We start from the raw sequence: 18,923 nt of genomic DNA, 5'->3' as shown, positions 1-18,923 counted from the left end.
CTGTGACCTGGATCTTACAGGAAATAATTTATTTGGCCTTCACAGTGTCCTTACACACACACACACACACACACACACACACACACACACACGATGCATCCAAAAAGACAGGTAGAATATAAGTTCCTGGTCCAGATCTCATTAACCCTACCACGTCCTACTATATGTAGATCCTCTTCACACAGTTATATTGCTTGCCTGGGCTCTAGAAGCATTTGTGTTTGCACCACTCTCCCTCAAATGTGAATGATGAGAAATATTCCTTTCTCATGAAACCTTTCTAAATTATAACTACATAGAAATTATAGAGCTGATAAAAATAGTTATATTTGAAAAGAATTTCTTGTGAAAGCAGAGCACACCTTAGCTATTGAAAGGAATTCCTAATTTGAACAAAAACATCCGGCATCAGATATATGACTGATATTTTAAATCTGACTCAACTTTTTGTCACCTACATCCAAAGACTATTTAGAATCAAAGTTTTATTTTTACATAGATCATAAGAAACGGGCAGCTGGGGATACTGGGCTCTATCTGCGAGTGACACTGGATTAAACAAGTGTAAATAGAACAGGTGAGTCTTAAGTGAAAACAAAACAAAATACTGCTAATTCTGTGGGATTAAGAGATGGAGAAATAAAAAATGAGAAAAAGTTCAAGAAATGGCCCTGGTGGTTCACTGCTCAAAAATCCTAGCATTCTGTAACAGTAATACAGAAGAGAGGTTACACTTCACCTACTTCATAAATTCTCTGAGTTTGAGTGGTGGAAGGAGTGAAGATGAGAGATGCATTTGTGAACTGTTAATTCATACGAAGGCAGGCATGCATGCTAAGTCGCTTCAGTCATGGCTTACTCTGTGTGACCCCATGGACCACAGCCTGCCAGGCTCCTCTGTCCATGGGCTTCTCCAGGCAAGAATACTGGAGTGGGTTGCCATTTCCTTCTCCAATATAAAGGCATAGAGAGCAGAAAATCATTATCTAAGCAGTGGCAGATTGGTCTCTCACTTCATGGATCATCTATCTTACTCTGAGATAGTAGGCATTGTTTGCGGACATATTCTGATTTCATCCATGCCTTTCGATGTTTACACCAAACACTCATAAATATCCATTCTTTCAACAAAGAGCTTTTGAGTGCCTATTATATACTCAATAGTTGTATATGTGATTAAAATAGAGCAATGAACAAAACTAGACAAAACACAAAATCCCAGCTCTTATGAATATTTATGTACACTGGAGAGGGAGGCATATGACAAACAAGTAAATCAGTAAAGTATATGCTGTTGTCAGATGGCAGCAATTCTGTGAGGTTTTTAAGAAATGTAAGAAGGAGGGTGTATATTTATAACCACTAGGCTTGGAGAACATTCCACTGAGAAGACATTTGAGTAAAAAGGAGAAGGAAAAGAAAATGCAACAGAATAGATGTGGCTTAAGAGGCCACAGTAACTGAACTGAATGGATTAAAGTGAAAGAGTAGTAGATGAATTCCAAGAGGTCAGACGGTGGTAGTGGAGATGGTACGATTGTAGACCGATGCAGGGACCTTGCTTTTACTGTAAGTAGAATAGGTAGTCATTGAAGAGCTTCCAGGAGAAAGTGACTTGAGCTGACTCACACGGTAACAGGTTACTCCGGCTGCAGTGCTGAGTACAGACTATTATGATACTCCAATGAGAGATGATTGCTGTGTGGAATAAGAAAGAGCCATGAAGACTGGGGCAAGAGGTCATGTGACAGATATATTCTGAAGTTGGAAGTAATAAGATTTGTGGATGAATCAAATATAGCGTGAGTAGAAGAGAGGTACCGAGGACAGTGCCAAGGTTTTGGTCTGAACACCAATAGTAGTATTGCCATCAGCTGAGATAAGTAAGGCAGCAAGTAAGTCTGACTTCTTAGGGGGAATATCAATAAACCAGTCTTGAGGATGTTAATTTTGAGACACCCATTAGAGATCTAGATTCAGGCATCTGGAAATCAGGAGAGACGGATCAGCTGCAGGTATAAATTGGGAATCATAAGGCCATGGGTAGTTTTTGGAGCTATGAAACAGCATGAATTTACCAGGGGAGTTAAGGCTGGTTGAGGAGGGAAGGCATTCCCTGGTTGGGGATGAGAAGCAGAGCCAGCAGAGGAGCCTGAGACAGGGGCAGCCAGCGAAAATGCAGGAAAATCAGGAAGAGTGTGGTGTGCTCTTAGCAGGGTGAGAAAGCACATCGGGAACGATATCAAGTGCTTCAAAAGGGCTGAGAAGTGGCTCCTGGATTTAGCAACACGGAGGTCAGACTAAATAAGAACAGTTTGGATGGGACTGTGGAAGCAAAAGTGTGACAGATAGAAGGGGCTCAAAGGAGAATGGGAAGAAAAGAACTGGACACACAGAATCAACTTTAATAATAGCTAGCTAATGAAACACAAAAGATAAAAAAATTAAAAATATGATTTAAAAGAACATGGAAAATGGAAAATGTGAAAAGTCAAAGAAATTTCAGAAATGTAGATAACTTTTCTTTTTAATTAAATAGAGTGATAAAGTGAAGATTCTAAACTTTGCACTTTAGTTGGTAAGACGATTTGGCAATGTCACAAATAAGACATCTCCTTGTAACTTTTGACATAAAGTACTCTTTTTCAAATAGATGAAGTGATGTTATGTTTAGAAAGAACTGAATATATAGAAAAAGAAAGGTTCCCACTGTTACACATGTACATTCACATTCATAGATACAAAACCAAAATAAAAGAGAAATTTTTAAAGTAATGTCTGTGGGTATTCCCATCTGCTGAGTATAGCAATTCATTATTCATACGCAAATCTAGAGTTATTTAAAATTAACAGCTTAAAACTTTTAAAAATTCATTAAAAGACTAGTTTTTATTACTTCTGAGACTTGATACCAACATTTTCTTTCTGTACATATTGAGAGGAGTGATGAAATAAACTATTTTTGCCTTAGTGAATAAGTTTCATAACTAACATAATGTATTCCAATTTATGATCTTTTGAGAAAATATAAGTATATGCCATTAGGGGAAATTATGGGAAAAACATCTCAGAGGCAGCATTTAGGGAGCAGAGACTGAAAGTGTTATGAATCACTTACCTCCCTAATGTCCCTTTGATACTTAGTGTTCATTTCCTCTGTTTTAATGAGGTCCTTTCTTGCTGTCTCAGCTTCCTGTTCCACCTCTCCCACTCGGGAAGAAAGGGCTGCTAAACGTTCTTTCATTTGGGCCATTTCATAGTTTTGTTTTTCAAGCAATTCTTGTAGTTCAACTATTTGACTTGTTTCATCAGTTGAGTCTATAGAACCATTGGACAATCGCTGTGGAAAAAGAGAAAGAAATGACACTTAGAATTGTCTACCTCTTTAATTTGAAATCCATGAACTTAAAGATTAAGACTGATAAAGATTTCATACTGAACAGTAAGAGCTCTAATAGAACTAACTTTGGAGGAAAACTAAGCTTCTCAGAAAACTCTTAATTGACATTAAAATATAAAAGTAGACCAGTAATTTTCAAATAGGTTAAAAGATGCATTTGAACTGGAAGGTACTATACATACACTATACACAGTTTAGCACAAAACACAGGTAAACCCTAAACATTCAGCAAGTGTCAGCTATTTTTAATCAATTACATATGAAATTTACTATAAATAAATAATACTACATTTATGTAACACAGCATATCGTTAGTAAGAAACTATGTAATATTTTATTCAAGATCCTTTATGAATTTGCAAGTCATTTTCAATGACACTCAGTAAAAGAGCTTACATAACATTTTTCTTTTAAATAAGGTTATTCCTATTGTGAATCTGACCTTGTTGGAACAAAGGTATAGCAGAGAAAAGTCTTGCTTTCTATATTGCTTTCAACATAAAAGTTATGAGTCTGCATAATCAACAGGAAAGAGGCTGAAAGAGTTTAAATAATTTGAGACTGATTTTTCCTCTTTTTGATGGGGCTGCCTGGAAACCAGGGTGATCCACGTCTTCAGAAGGATGTCCTACAGCCCAGCTGCAAGAACTGGGGAGAAATAAGTGCTAACAGAAAAAGATCACAATCAAGTAGAAATAGGAAAGTGTGGACAGAAAGCAAAGAAAGTACTATCAATTCTTCTAGAATGCCTGTTTGAGAAATGTGAATTTGTTCTAGCATGATAAATACATCAAGGAACAATTTGAACATAATGTAATTTGTGTTTTCTTATGTACAATCTCATTCTTGAGAATCACTGGCTGAACGCAGAAAAACAGACTTTGCTGAATCAATCAGTGTTGGAATATATTAATCAAAATGCCACACTTGCTCATTCCTCAAGCATCAAACACCAACCTCACACTTGACTGAGCAGTTCTGGTTAATCCATCCATATCTGTTACACCTGTCTGATTTTACTTACCCCTCCCTCCACCACTTCACAACAGTTCACACTTATACCCCTTCAGACACCCACTTTAATAAGCAAAGTTCACATTTTTTTCAAAGTAAAGAGTTAAATTTATCATAGCAGTTATGGAATTCTTAACCATTTAACATGGGTAAAACTGTACGTCCAGTTTTACTAGTTTTCAATTTCTTTTTGAAGTCACTAAGCTGTGCTGCAAACCCCCTTCCCCCATGAGCTCTGTGTTTTTTATTTTGCAACTTTGCATAACTCATGACACTTTGGAATGCAAATGTCACATTGGACAATAGGTGGTGCTAGTGGTAAAGAATCTGCCTGCCAGTGCAGGAGACAAAAGAGACTCAAGTTCGATCCCTGGGTTGAGAAGATTCCCTGGAGGAAGGCATGGCAATCCGCTCCAGTATTCTTGCCTGGAGAATCCCATGGACAAAGGAGCCTGGTGGGCTACAGTCCAAAGGGTGGCAAAGAGTCAGATAGAACTGATGTGATTTAGCATGTGCGCAGATAGGAGAAAAGGAGGACTGCATCACAAAAGATAAGTGAGAAAGATAAAACAGAGAGAATGGGAAAACAAACAAATGGCAAGGCGTGTTGATAAGTCCAGTTACCTAACATGTGGAGAAACAGTCGGATACATCAAAATTAAAAGGGCAGAGAAAGACAGTCTTAGACAGCACCTTAAGATACCAGCTGGATCTGCAGTTAGTACTTCGAACATATTACTGAATTTCTGTATTGCAGGTGCCAAACTTCTAATTACCTAGTAAAATGGGTAAGAGCCATTACAATTAGGTAGGGATTTTAAAGAGGAACCACAGATCAGTCGACCAGATGCTCCTTCAGTCTTGATTCCCTTAGGGGCTGGGACTGCTGCTCACTGAGGGATCAGAGCTGAGAACATGCCTAGGAATCGCTCTTGGTGGAAAGGAGCTGCCTTCCCAAAGTTAAACGTCCTTGCTGGGGTATGCATTACCGCATACAACGCAGACCAGTATTGTGTTTGTGCTCAGTCATTCAGTTGTGGCCAACTCTGTTTGTGATATTATGGACTGTAGCCCGCCAGGCTCCTCCGTCCATGGGATTTTTTTCCAGGCAAGAATACTGGAGACGGATGCCATTTCCTACTCCAGGGGATCTTCTTGACCCAGGTTGATCTTCAACCTGTATCGCTTGTGTCTCCTGTACTGGCAGGTGAATTCTTTACCGCATAGACCAGTAATATTGTGAAGCTGATAAAAATCCAACATTCTAGACAGTTTTTAAGAACACAAAACTGAAAACCATTGACTGTGACCTTTATATATAACATTCACGGGCAAGTCTGGATCAGTCTCTTCTGGGGTCACAGCTGTGAGTGTCCAGGAGTCTTAGGCAGAGGCGTGGGTCAGCGGCAGTCTGCTGCAGAGTTGGGGGCACTCAGCGCAGCATATTAAAAGCAGAGACATTACTTTGCCAACAAAGATCCGTCTAGTCAAAGCTATGGTTTTTCCAGTAGTCATGTATGGATGTGAGAGTTGGATTATAAAGAAACCTGAGTGCCAAAGAACAGATGCTTTAGAACTGTGGTGTTGGAGAAGACCTTTGAGAATCCCTGGGACTGCAAGGAGATCCAGTCAGTCCATCCTAAAGGAAATCAGTCCTGAATATTCATTGGAAGGACTGATGCTGAAGCTGAGACTCCAATACTTTGGCCACCTGATGCAAAGAACTGACCCTGATGCTGGGAAAGATTGAAGGTGGGAGGAAAAGGGGATGACAGAGGATGAGATGGTTGGATGGCATCACCGACTCAATAGACATGAGTTTGAGTAAGCTCTGGGAGTTGGTGATGAACAGGGAAGCCCTGCATGCTGCAGTCCATGGGGTCTCAAAGAGTCAGACACGACTGAGCAACTGAACTGGTCTGAAATATGACATAATTATCTGTACATTGAACTGGGAAAAGCCAAGTTACATTCATTAGACAGCAATTGAGAACTGATTTAGGAAGAAAGGCTAGAGCCAATTGTCAGTCAGTTATGTCCAAATCTGGGATCACTGAGGTATGATATTACTGGGTTTCTATAATAACAGCAAATTTTTTTGAACTCTATATACCACCTATAAGTAAGGAGGAAACCTTAAGCTTTAACAGAATTTCTACCTCTTCACATTGAGAATTTTCTCTAGTCAACTAGAAAAAAGGAAAGTTTTAGAAACTATGAAAATTAGAAAATAAATATTTTGCTTTGAAAAATGTTTTGTTATTGAAATATTACATTCAAGATTAAAGTCCTTAAGAACTTTGGAGAAACTGAGACTTAGGGAATTACACAAAGCTGACTTGAATTAAAATGCAGAACTTTGAATTCACAGTTCATCTGTACTTTATTATTTTTAGTTAGGACATATAAATCTAAAGGATAAATAACACATGTTGGATGGTATTGACAAGTACCAAGAATACAGTTGTGTGTATGCATATAGCTATATGAACATATGTAAAACAGCACACACACACACGTACACAACCACACAAATATGTATATAAATTCTACAAATATTTGTTCAGTGCAACTGATTGGTCTTAATTTTCTAATTAGAAAAATGATTATTCGAATTTTGTGCACCTGAAGTCCATTAAAATCTTATCTAAAAATTGCGTAGTTTTAATGGGCTCAAGGTGAGAGAAATTTAAGTAAATATAAACAGTAATCAGACAATGAAAATAAAACAGTTTCATAATGTTAAAATCCTCAATTCCTTTAAGTTCCATTAAGTAACAAATGTGTATTACAAAGTCTTTATGCTACTTTGGAATTTTGGACTATCCATGGAAATTTTCTGAACTCTCATTTTTATCTTCTGAAGTACATGAAAGTGAAAGTTGCTCAGTCATGTCCAACTCTTTATGAACATAAAGAGTAGTTTTTGCCAGGCTCCTCTGTCCATGGAATTCTCCAGGCAAGAATACAAGAATACTGGAGCATTATATGTTTAAAATATATATATATTTCATCTATTCAAATCATCTTAAATAAATTCTGTGCTGAGTTTAACATATGCTTTTATAATTTCAGAGTAGAAAGATCATTTTAAACCTGTGATTTATGTCTTGAAAAAAGAATATATAGCTTTTGTTCCAAATTGTTATTCTCTTGATCTGATACCTTTGCAAATATTTGCTTTTGTTCCAAGAGATCATTGTACTTCTCATTTTACTTTAAATTTTCAAATTTGGATTTGCCTCCAAATCTAAACTAAGATTGTATTTTCACTAGAATAATGAAAGTTATAGCTTCCAGGTTTACATATACCCCCCCTCCCTCCTGGCCTTCCATTCCACGCCCACCTCCCCTCCCCTCCCCACCATCCAGTCACCCCAGAGCACAGTGCTGGCCCCAGTGCTATGCTGGGGGTCCCCACTAGCCATTCATTCACACATGGCAGCGCATATACATCAATCTCATCTCCGGTTTATCCCGCACCTTATCCGTACCCTAGCGTCCACAAATCCAGTCTCTACATCAGCATCTCTATTCCTGCCCTGAAAATATGTACATCTGTACCATTTTCCTAGATTCTACATACATGTTAATATACAACACCTGTTTTTCTCTTTCTGACTGACTTTACTCTATACGACAGACCCTAGGTCCATAACAACCTATTGGATACAGAAAAGGAAATTGAAGCATAGAGTGTAAATATTTCCCTTAGGGTCAAATTACTGAAAAGTCATAAGATTACGATTTGAATGAAGGCATTCAAGTTTCTGATTCCTAGGAGTCTACTCCTGTCACTCTTTTCTTATTTCTTTTGTTGATTTTCTCTCTCTTTCTATGTTTTTGTTCATTCTCTTTCGTTCATTTATTGTCATTTAACCATTCATTAAATCTACTTGTTGTTTGATTTACTCATTCAGTCAATCACCAAGACTCTATTTGCTTTGCTTTGCTTCTACCATATGCCAGACACTAGGCTGAATGTGCTGTGAAGCAGGAATACGAAGATTCCTGCCTAAACACAACATAAGGTGGGAAAAAAGAATAAATCAAATAAAGCAACCAATTAATAAATGACACCACCCTAATTACAGAGAGCAAAGGACTAAAGAGCCTCTTGATGAAGGTGAAAGAGGAGAGTGAAAAAGGTGGCTTTAAACTCAACATCTAAAAAATGAAGATGATAGTATCCAGTCCCATCACTTCACGTCAAACAGATGGGTAAAAATGGAAACAGTGATGGACTTTATTTTCTTGGGCTCCAAAATCACTGTGGATAGTGACTGCAACCAGAAAATTAAAAGACACTTGATTCTTGGAAGAAAAGCTATGATGCACATAGATACTGTATTAAAAAGCAAACATATCACTTTGCCGACAAAGCTTTGTATATTCAAAGGTATGATTCTTCCAGTAGTCATATGTGGATGTGAGAGCTGGACCATAAAGAAAGCTGAGAACCGAAGAATTGTTTTAGAACTGTGGTGCTGGAGAAGACTCTTGAGAGTCCCTTGGACTGCCCCAAGATCAAACCAATCAATCCTAAAGGAAATCAGTCATGAATATATACTGGAAGAACTGATGCTGAAGCTTCAATACCTGGGCCACCTGATGTGAAGAGCCAACTAATTGGAAAAGTCACCTGATGCTGGGAAGGTTGAGGGCAGGAGGAGAAGTGGGTGATGGATGATGAGGTGGCTGGATGGACTCAATGGACTCATCGACTCAATGGACATGAGTTTGAGCAAACTCTAGGAGACAGTAAAGGACAGGGAAGCCTAGCAGGCTGCAATCCATGGGGTAGCAAAGAGTCACACACAACTGACTAAACAACAAAAAAATAAAATTCATAATGACCAGATAGCATTTAAGCAATGTGGATTCCTAATGCTTCAAGGTTATTGCTTTTGGGCATCTTAGCCTGCCTAGACTGTTTTTATTTTTGTTTTAAATCTCCAGCACACATATTGCTTTTTAGCTCTCAAAAATCAGACTTGACCTCCGATTTCAAATATTGTTCATCGAGTAACATTTTGTCTTTGATTTGAAATTCTCCAGTACAGATTTCACAGCTTTTATTTCCAATTCCACAGTGACTCCTTAAACCTGTTTTGCTATATATAAATCATCTATTTACAAGCCCTACAAACCTAGAGCCTAGAACAAAGCACTAATATTTGTACTACATATGAGTTATTCTCAACTATGACCACACATAGAATCCTTGGAAGAACTGAATATAAATATAGAATGGAAATCACTCTATATTCCATCCAATGGCGGGGTCCAGACATATAATTATTGTTAAATCTTCCCAGGTAATCGCAATGTTTAGTTGAGGTTAAGAACCACAGACCTCTATTATGCAGGTACTTTACTAATAACTATATCCAACTTATTTATTAAACCTAAAAAACTCTCTGGCAAAGAGGAAAGCTTCAAAACAATAAAAGGATTGATGAAAGGAATTTTAATAAAAGATCTGATAATAGACCCAAGAAATTAGTACATTTTATCCTAATAGCAACTAATTATTTTTAATGTCCTATTTCAGATGGAATGACTTGACTTTACCTCTTATTTAATTAACTAATTATAAAAGTTCAAAGGCACAGTTCTTAGAATTACTAACAGGTTAGCAGGTTTGCTGGATGCCATACTACTGTTTAGAAATCAACTGTACCTTTATATGCCATTATTAATTTATTTAGAAAAAATTAAAAGGAACTAACAATCACAATAGCAACAAAACTGTAAGTACCTAGACATAAATCCAACAATCTTTAAGACCACTATATGAAAAGTGAAACAACTGTACTGAAGAACATAAAATAAATGGGTATTCCAACCATATTACAAATGGCAAGACAATATATCATAGAGGTGACTATTCTTCCAAAATTCATTTATTTACTTAAGCAATTCCCATGGAAATATGATAGGGTTTTAAAATGGGACTTCAAAAACTGTTATTATAATTAAGCTCTAATAATCAGGATTTAGGTAATAATAGTTAAAATAGTGTGGCATTTAATTATTTAACATATTCTTATTGGACTTTCCTGGTGGCTCAGATGGTAAAGAGTCTGCCTGCAATGCAAGAGACCCAGGTTCCATCCTTAGGTCATGAAGACTCCCTGGAGAAGGGAATGGCTACCCACTCCAGTATTCTTGCCTGGAGAAGTCCATGGACAGAGGAGTCTCGTGAGCTACAGTCAAGGGGGTTGCACAGAGCTGGACACAACTGAGGGACCAACACTTTCACACTTTCACTTTCAGAGCTTACCACAGCCAGGAGCTGTTCTAGGTACTTAAGCCTGATGAGGAATAAAGCAGGAACTTTAAACCTCATGGAGTCTATTCTTAGCTAGAGCGACCGACTATAAATTATAGGTATCATAAATGATTATACTCTATATTAGAATATGTTAATGACACTTGAACAAAGGCTTGATGGAAGAGAGGGAAATAGCTGCACAGGTATCTGGGAGAAGGGCATTCTAGACAGAAGGGAGATCAAGTCACAAGTCAACAGGGAAATGGTACTGATAAACCTATTTGTAGGGCAGGAATAGAGACACAGACATAGAGAACAGACCTGTGGACACAGTGGAGGAAGGAGAGGATGGGACGAATTGAGAGAGTAGCATTGAAACAGATATTATCATATGTAAATGTTTACTAGAAGGACTGATGTTGAAGCTGAAACTCCAATACTTTGGCCACCTGATGCGAAGAACTGATTCACTGAAAAAGACCCTGATGCTGGGAAAGACTGAAGGCAGGAGGAGAAGGGGATGACAGAGCATGAGATGGTTGGATGGCATCACCGACTCGATGGACATGAGTTTTAGTAAACTCTGGGAGTTGGTGATGGACAGGGAGGCCTGGCATGCTGCAGTCCATGGGGTCGCAAAGAGTCAGACACGACTGAGCGACCGAACTGAACTGAATTGAAAACAGATAGCCAGTGGGAAATTGCTGTATAACAGGAAGCTCAGCCTGGTGCTCTGTGACAACCTAGAGGGGTAGGGTGTGGAGGGGGGACGGGAGGGGGGATCAGGGGAGAGAAGACGTATGTATACTTATGGCTGATTAACAGTGTGGTACGGCAGATATCAACTGGCACAAAGGAGTCAACAGGAGGCCAGTGTAGCTGGGGTGAGGGAAGAGGTGACGTCAGAAGATGAGGGAGGTCACATCATGTAGTGGGCATGCTCCGTCGCTCAGTCCGTTTGTACTCTTCGCCACCCCATGGACTGTAGCCCGCCAGTCTCCTCTGTCCACGGAATTCTCCAGGCTGGAATACTGGAGTGGGTTGCCATTTCCTACCCCAGGGATCTTCCCAAACCAGGGATTGAACCCACAGCTCCTGCAGCTCCTGTTACTACCGCACCACCTGGGAATCCCCATAAATCATGTAGAGTCTTGTGGTAAATAGGAAACATTTGCAGAGTTTCGAGTATATGATTGACATGTTCAGATTTAGGTTTTAAAAATCACTGATTCATGCCATGTTAAAAATAGACAGTAAGAGCCCCTGAGAGAAGCAGAGAGCCTTGGAAGGAGTCTGACTACAGTAATCCAGGTGAGAAATGATAGTGGTTTAGGGCAGAGTGCTAACTGGAGGTGGTGAGAAGTGGCAGATTCTAGACATATTTTGAAAGTAGAACAAACAGAATTTCTGTACAGTTTGATGTGTGGTATGAGACATAGGTGGCTCAGCTGGTTAAAGAATCCGCCTGCAGTGTGGGAGACCTGGGTTTGATCCCTGGGTTGGGAAGATCCCCTGGAGAAGGGAACGGCTATCCACTCCAGTATTCTGGCCTGGAGAATTCCATGAACTGTATAGTCCATGGGGTCACAAAGAGTCGGACACGACTGAGTGACTTTCACTTTCACTTTCATGAGACGTAGGGAAGACCTGAGAGTGACTCCAAATTCTTTAGATTGAGCAACTGGAAAGGTGAGATTTACATCATCTGAGATAGAGCAGATGCAGGGAATTTTGGAGGGGAATTTCAAAAGATAAGTTGTTTTGACATTTTAAGGTTCAATGTCTTTTAGATATATTAGTGGAGATAGATGTTCAAGAGGCAGGTGAATATATATGCTTGGTTTTCGGGTCTGAACTAGAAGTAAAGATTTATAAGTCATTCGCACACAGATAGCATCTATGATATACGGATGATTGAAATCACTGAGAGAAAAGATGGAGGACTAAACCCCTGGATTATCCCAACATTAAGAATTCAAGAAGAAAACAGGAAGCAACTCTAAATAGAGTATAATCTATAAAAAACACTGAACTACTATGCTGTACATCTGAAACTAATATTAACATAATATTTGCATCAACTATACTTCAATAAACAAATAAATATTAGAGCAAGATCTGACCATGAGAATGTAATCTTTCTTGAATCTGAAGAAATCTTGGAAAGTATATAGGAGTTTCTATTTTATGGGAATAGGAGTTTAAAGCAAATTTAATGCAACTCTCATTGAACATGAATATCTAGATGCATTAAAAAAAATCAAGAAGAATATTATCCAGGAAGGGAGACGGAGACAGAATAACTGGTGGGGTAACAGAAAAACAGAGTATACTTTCCTGTCCTGCAAATGAAAAATAAAAATGAACCTAGAAGGAAAGAATAAATTAAACAGTTATGCACCACACATGCACACTCAGCTGCTCAGTCATGTCCGACTCTTTGTGACTCCATGGACTGTAGCCCACCAGGCTCCTCTGTCCATGGGATTGTCCAGGCAAGAACACAGGAGTAGGTTGCCATTTCCTCCTCCAGGTGATCTACCCAAGGATCAAACCCTCATCTCCTATGTCTCCTGCATCAACAGGTGTGTTCTTTACCACTCAGCTACCTAGGAAGACCCTAACAACTATGACATTAACTCAAAAAGGGCTGAGCATTGGTCACTGTATTTAGCAACATAAAATCAGTGATGATGGGAACAGGAGATGTTCCTGTGCAGTGATGGAGCAAAGACCTCCCTGGAGTAGGTTTATAAAGAAAGCAACCATGGACAGTGAGTAGACCACTATTTTGAAGAATTTTGCTACATAGGGGAGTAAAAAATGAAGCAATAGCTGATAGTATAAGTAGGACCAAAAGAGAATTTCTTTTGAGTTGAAGAACTTAGTATGTTACAACAATGGGATATACGAAGAAAAAAAAGGAAGACAAAGGAGAGCACAGTAAGAATTGCTGGAGAAGGACATGTGACTAAGGGACCTTCCTGACAGCTCAGCAATAAAGAATCCACTTGCAATGGAGGAGACGCAAGAGATGTGAGTTCAATCCCTTGTGGAGAGGAGCCCTTGGAGGAGAAAATGGCAACCCATTCCAGTACTCTTGCCTAAAACATCCCGTGGACAGGGAGCCTGTCACATTGCAGGCCGGACAAAACTGAACATGAGCATGCACACCTGAGCAGATGACTGGGGAAACACCGACGTGGGTGTAACATGGTTTTCTTTGTCCGAGGTCTTTTTTTAAAAGTTCTTAAAGGCTTATACTTCTGTCTGAAAAGCTCCTTCATGCTTCTAGATACCTGGCTGGATTTCAAACTTCATAAATAGTTGTATATTTCAAAATTCATGAAATCATGTAGTTTTTATGATACCTTTTTCACCCATGTTCACTTTTAATATTTATATACTTGTTACACTATTTATCTTGGCTCCTCCTTCTCACAAGCTATGTGACTTTAGAGCCAATAATCCTTGCTCTACAAATCTCACAGGGTTATTACGGAGATCAAACAAAACAATTATATAAAAGCACTTTAGAGGGAGGTGGGAGGGGGGATCGGGATGGAGAATACGTGTAAATCTATGGCTGATTCATATCAATGTATGACAAAACCCACTGAAATGTTGTGAAGTAATTAGCCTCCAACTAATAAAAAAAATAAATAAATTAAAAAAAATAAATAAAAAAAAATAAAAGCACTTTTGGAAACTGTAAAGGGCTTTACAGAAGTTATTTATCTTGTTCTCATTGGCATGTAGCCCTTTTGTTAATGAGGCTTATGGACAACTTTGAAGAACAGTCTGCCTATCTTTAAAATTCCAGAGCCACTATTAGTGAATATTTTTCAGAATACTCATCTTGGCATGTGCAATTCTCCTGCAGATTAATGATTTTTGGTCATACAAATTTAGGAAACACGGAATAGCATTAATATGTAGTCCTGGGGAATTTGAATAAATACTACAGTAAAGATAACAGTTCAAAATTGTATAGCATAATATATCTTAATATTCTCATCCCCAGGAAATCTCTTTTTGGGGGGAAATGGGTTCTATAAAACACCCATTAAATTTCTGGAGAACTATAGCTTTATGAGAAACGTTAAGATGGATAAACCCTACCAAAGTGAAAAATAAAATTAGGTCAATTGCAAACATCTGAATGATAATCTTAAAAATTCTCCTGAATTGACTTAAAGATCAGACAAAACAATGCCCAGGGAAGGAAAAGTACTTGTTCTTCTCTGTCTCCCTATATGAAAGCAGAGTCCTTGGCACAAAAGAGACACTCAGATTATACCAACAGGACAGAGGTAAATGAACAAACTTTCTGTCAAACTCTTGTGAATCAGTCAGCCTTTTAAAGTCTGAAATTATCCTCCTTCAGCAAAGATGTGTTTATCCTGCTTCCCCTGGACCTGGGCTAACAATACAACTGATACTAAATCTGTTATTAAAGATAGAGGAGTCAATTTCACTTCCCATCTATTGAAAGCATAGTGAAACATAAAAACCCAGTCACTGCATTCAAAGGGTTTGTCTTGAACTTAATAAGTCTTCACACAACATTAGAAGATTTTTGCTTCTTATTTTTGCCATTGTTTATAAAAGATGGCTTTGGGTTACAATCTTCCTCTCCTATAACTCAGCTCCTATAAAGTTGATACAGGGTAACTTCCTGTGCCTATGGATGAACCATGAAACAGCCTAACCTTGCCTCTTCTGGGCCCTTTTCTAGCCAATCATAGACTTCTAGGCCACTCCAGCCTTATACATGTAAGGCTATATACTTGGACCCTCTATTTCCTGGGAGGTGCACCAATCCCAAAATGGCAAATTCACAAATCTCATCCGTTTGTTTGGCTCCAATGCTTAAAAATTCAGTTGATGGATAAAAGGAAATTGTACACTTTACTATAATGTCAATATGAGGAATTACATCACTGCATATGGGATCAACACACAGAAGAAAGTATTCTGTTAGGGCTGCACCTTTTCCGGCTCAGTCGTGTCCGACTCTTTGTGACCCCACGGACTGCAGTCCCCCAGGCTCCTCTGTCCACGGGATTTCCCAGGCAAGAATACTGGAGTGGGTTGCCATTTCCTCCTCCAGGGAATGCTTCCTAACCAGGGATCAAACCCAAGTCTGGAGTCTCCTGCACTGAATTCTTTACCACTGAGCCACCTGGGAAGCCTGATTAAGAGGTAAAAAAAAAATCCAAGGATAATTACCTTTGAAACAGAGAAGAAACTGGAGCTTAACAATTAATAAAGTAAGCCACAATTAAGAAAGAATTGAATTTTTGGATGAATAGTTACTGAAAGTAGTTGACATGGGGTGAGGAAAGTGTATAAAAATTGGCAAAAACAATTAATTAATGGAGATATCCCGATGGATAAGGGATTTCAGCTGTAACACAGTAGTGATCTTCAAAAGAATGGCATTTGTGTTAATGGTCTTTTATAGTATTTTTAAAATAGATATGTAGTATATTCATAAGCCAAACATTTAAATGTATAGCTAATAGGTTTGTGTGAGACTATGTAGAATCTGCATACTATAGTATTTCATAATGCAGTGCAATAGTGTGAGGAAATCTGTCATCACTGAGGAGCACACTGATCACAAAGTTATATTACCTTTTTCTAAGTGCCCATTTTTGTTATTGGTGGTTCAGTCTAAAACAGTCCTGCATCACTAAGAATCCACAAAACCCTTAATTTTGGTAAAAGCACATTCCATATTTCATCTTTTATAAAACTTCAGAGTTCTTTATGCACAGAATGCAACCATTAGACACTTAATTACTAGATTTTTTGATCTGAGTGTTATTCTTGCCACCGATCCTTCATTTTGTTTTACATGTGTTTGGCCAAAGCTCTTCTGCCTACCTGGCAGGAATTAAAGAAGTGAAAAAAATGCAAACAAAAATCTATTTCTGATTTTATATTTACTCAGCTTGCACATTTACATTGACTGTTACCCAATTATTCTGCTGTATTTTATTAAATAACAGCTGCAAATTAACGTCAAATTCTAAGAGGAATGAATAATGACAGCAGTGCTGTTGAAAAGGGAAGCATCAGCTCGGTTCACTACGAGTGCCTACGTGCAAAGTGGGGTGACAGAGAAACTTGAGAGGTGCGTGGAGGCCAGCCCGCTGGGGAGGGCTCTCCTGTGACGTGCCAAGGATGCACGGTGTGATCACTGAAAGATCAGCCGCCCACTTCACCCTGAGCTCGAGGACCACAGTAATCTCTTAGTCACTGATGAACACCAAATATCAAAATGCATTGTCTAAAGTATAACTACTGTTTTGTGAGACTTCAGTTTCACACACACACACACACACATACACACACACAGATATATATAAATATATATATACACATGTGAACATAAAAGTGCATAGTAAAATGTTGCAACTGAATTACATTTTATATAGTGGGTAGCAGACAGGTGGGTCCTTAGTGTTTGTGGAACCCAAGGCAAAAGAACAAAGAGAATAAAAAAGAACAAAGAAGCTTACACGCCATAAATCCAAATATGTAATAATTTTTTATTTGACAGTCAAATAAGAAAATCATCCTACTATCTTCCTTGAAATAATACCTTTCACACTGACTTTAGGTTAGATTTGAATGAATAATTCTAATGAAGTTCCACCGCAGAACTTAGTTACCCAGATATGGCCCTAGACTGTAGCCTGCTCTCCATCTCTTCCCAGCCTCAGCTCCTCCCAGAATCCTGGTCTGCTTTATCTGCACAAACAGTGCCTCTAAAAACATGTGTCCCTTAGCCTCTTCTGAGGTCCAGAGGTGGGAGCACTGGAGTGGGGGAGAGACAGACACTGCTCCTAGGAAGAAACTCACAAAGGCTCTGGAGGGTAAGGTCTGTTTGGTCAGAAAGCCTGGGCAGCCAGGAACTTGGCAGGCTGTCAGGAAGAGGTGCAATTTCTCCCTGGGCCCATCCTCAGAGAGGGGCACGAGGCGCCAGGGAAAGACCCCGCTCAACTGTGGACCCCTCTTGCCTGGGTTTAAAGACCATACTCATAGCAGTCAAAGTCTGTAAATGCCGCTGTCTTTGAGCACCTGTTCAGAGTAAAAAAGAATAAAACTGGGAGATTTGGGGGAAAAAACATTGAATTTTTTTTAAAAGCATATTCTTAAATAGACTAAAATAATTCTAGAAAACAAGTACATATGCATAATTATGAAAGACTAAACGTTCAGAAAAAAATAATATTGGATTAGAATGACTTTTCAGAAACCAATAATAACACCTAGAGAAAGCATCCTGGCATGAAGGAACATGCGAGCACAAAGCAGGTGAGAAGACCAAAGTTCTGGTCCTCCTCTGGACAAATAAGAGTAGGATTCACTTAATCCTACTTAGTCTAAACAGACCTCAATATCATTGGCTATAAAATTAAGAAAAAGGGAAAAAAAATCTCTAACTGGTTCAGAAGTCTGATATGAGAAAAAATGATAAATGGATATAAAGATGTAGGACAAATGATTCGCTCAGAAATATCTAATCAAGATGCTTGCACGTTGAAAACCCTTCCCATTGCTCTGAAAATAAAGCTGGACTTCCTACTGCAGCCAACTAGACGGATCGTCAGTGGTCTGGCACACCACTGCCTCCGTGTGCCCTGTCTCCTGCTTCTCCCTCTCCTGACAATCAGGCTCCAGTTACGCGGCCCTCCTTTCTTCCCAGGAGCGTGCCCAAGAAGTTCTTCCCCGTGGTCGGGGCACGTGCATGTAGCGTGTCCTTCGTTTCAGGAACTCTCGACACTTTTCCACGGACTCCCTGTGCTCCTTCAAGGTTCCAGTTCAAACACCACCTCCTGAGAAGCCATTCAGTGCCCTGCCTACTTAGCAACCTTCACATCGACCTTGCCCCTGCCCCTTGATCACATTCATTTCCCTTTATGTGTATGTGCTTATTTTACTTACCTCTGCCCCATTCATTAGCATTCCCACCACCCAGAACAGAACCTATTTCTGAGCACTTCAGTAAGTTCACCGCTAAATATTTACTGAAAAATGAATGACCATGAGAACATGGTATTAATAAATACAATGACCTCAGTGCTTATCTATTGCTTGTATTCTTTACAACGAAGTTACAAGCAAGGCATGACTAGTTACCTGTAACTGATGCCCAGGGAGGTTGTAGCATAAAGACACCAGCTACTATTTAAATGGCACAGACGGGATTTGAAGCCA

General features: G+C 39.0%; 1 protein-coding gene across 14 annotated transcripts in view; it reads right to left on the bottom strand.

Moving 5' to 3' along the window:
* Positions 1-18,923, bottom strand: part of PPFIA2 (PTPRF interacting protein alpha 2) — a 481,936-nt gene that overhangs the window by 125,551 nt on the left and 337,462 nt on the right. For all 14 annotated transcript variants that reach the window (XM_043446293.1, XM_043446294.1, XM_043446296.1 and 11 more), the window contains one exon: positions 3,119-3,340. In XM_043446293.1, coding sequence (XP_043302228.1) covers positions 3,119-3,340 — 222 coding nt within the window. The remainder of the gene's footprint in view (positions 1-3,118; positions 3,341-18,923) is intronic.

Source organism: Cervus canadensis, chromosome 25 (assembly GCF_019320065.1).
Source record: "Cervus canadensis isolate Bull #8, Minnesota chromosome 25, ASM1932006v1, whole genome shotgun sequence".
Taxonomy (NCBI): domain Eukaryota; kingdom Metazoa; phylum Chordata; class Mammalia; order Artiodactyla; family Cervidae; genus Cervus; species Cervus canadensis.
The sequence above is the reverse complement of the archived record's forward strand: the minus strand, read 5'-3'. Positions and strand labels throughout refer to the sequence as shown.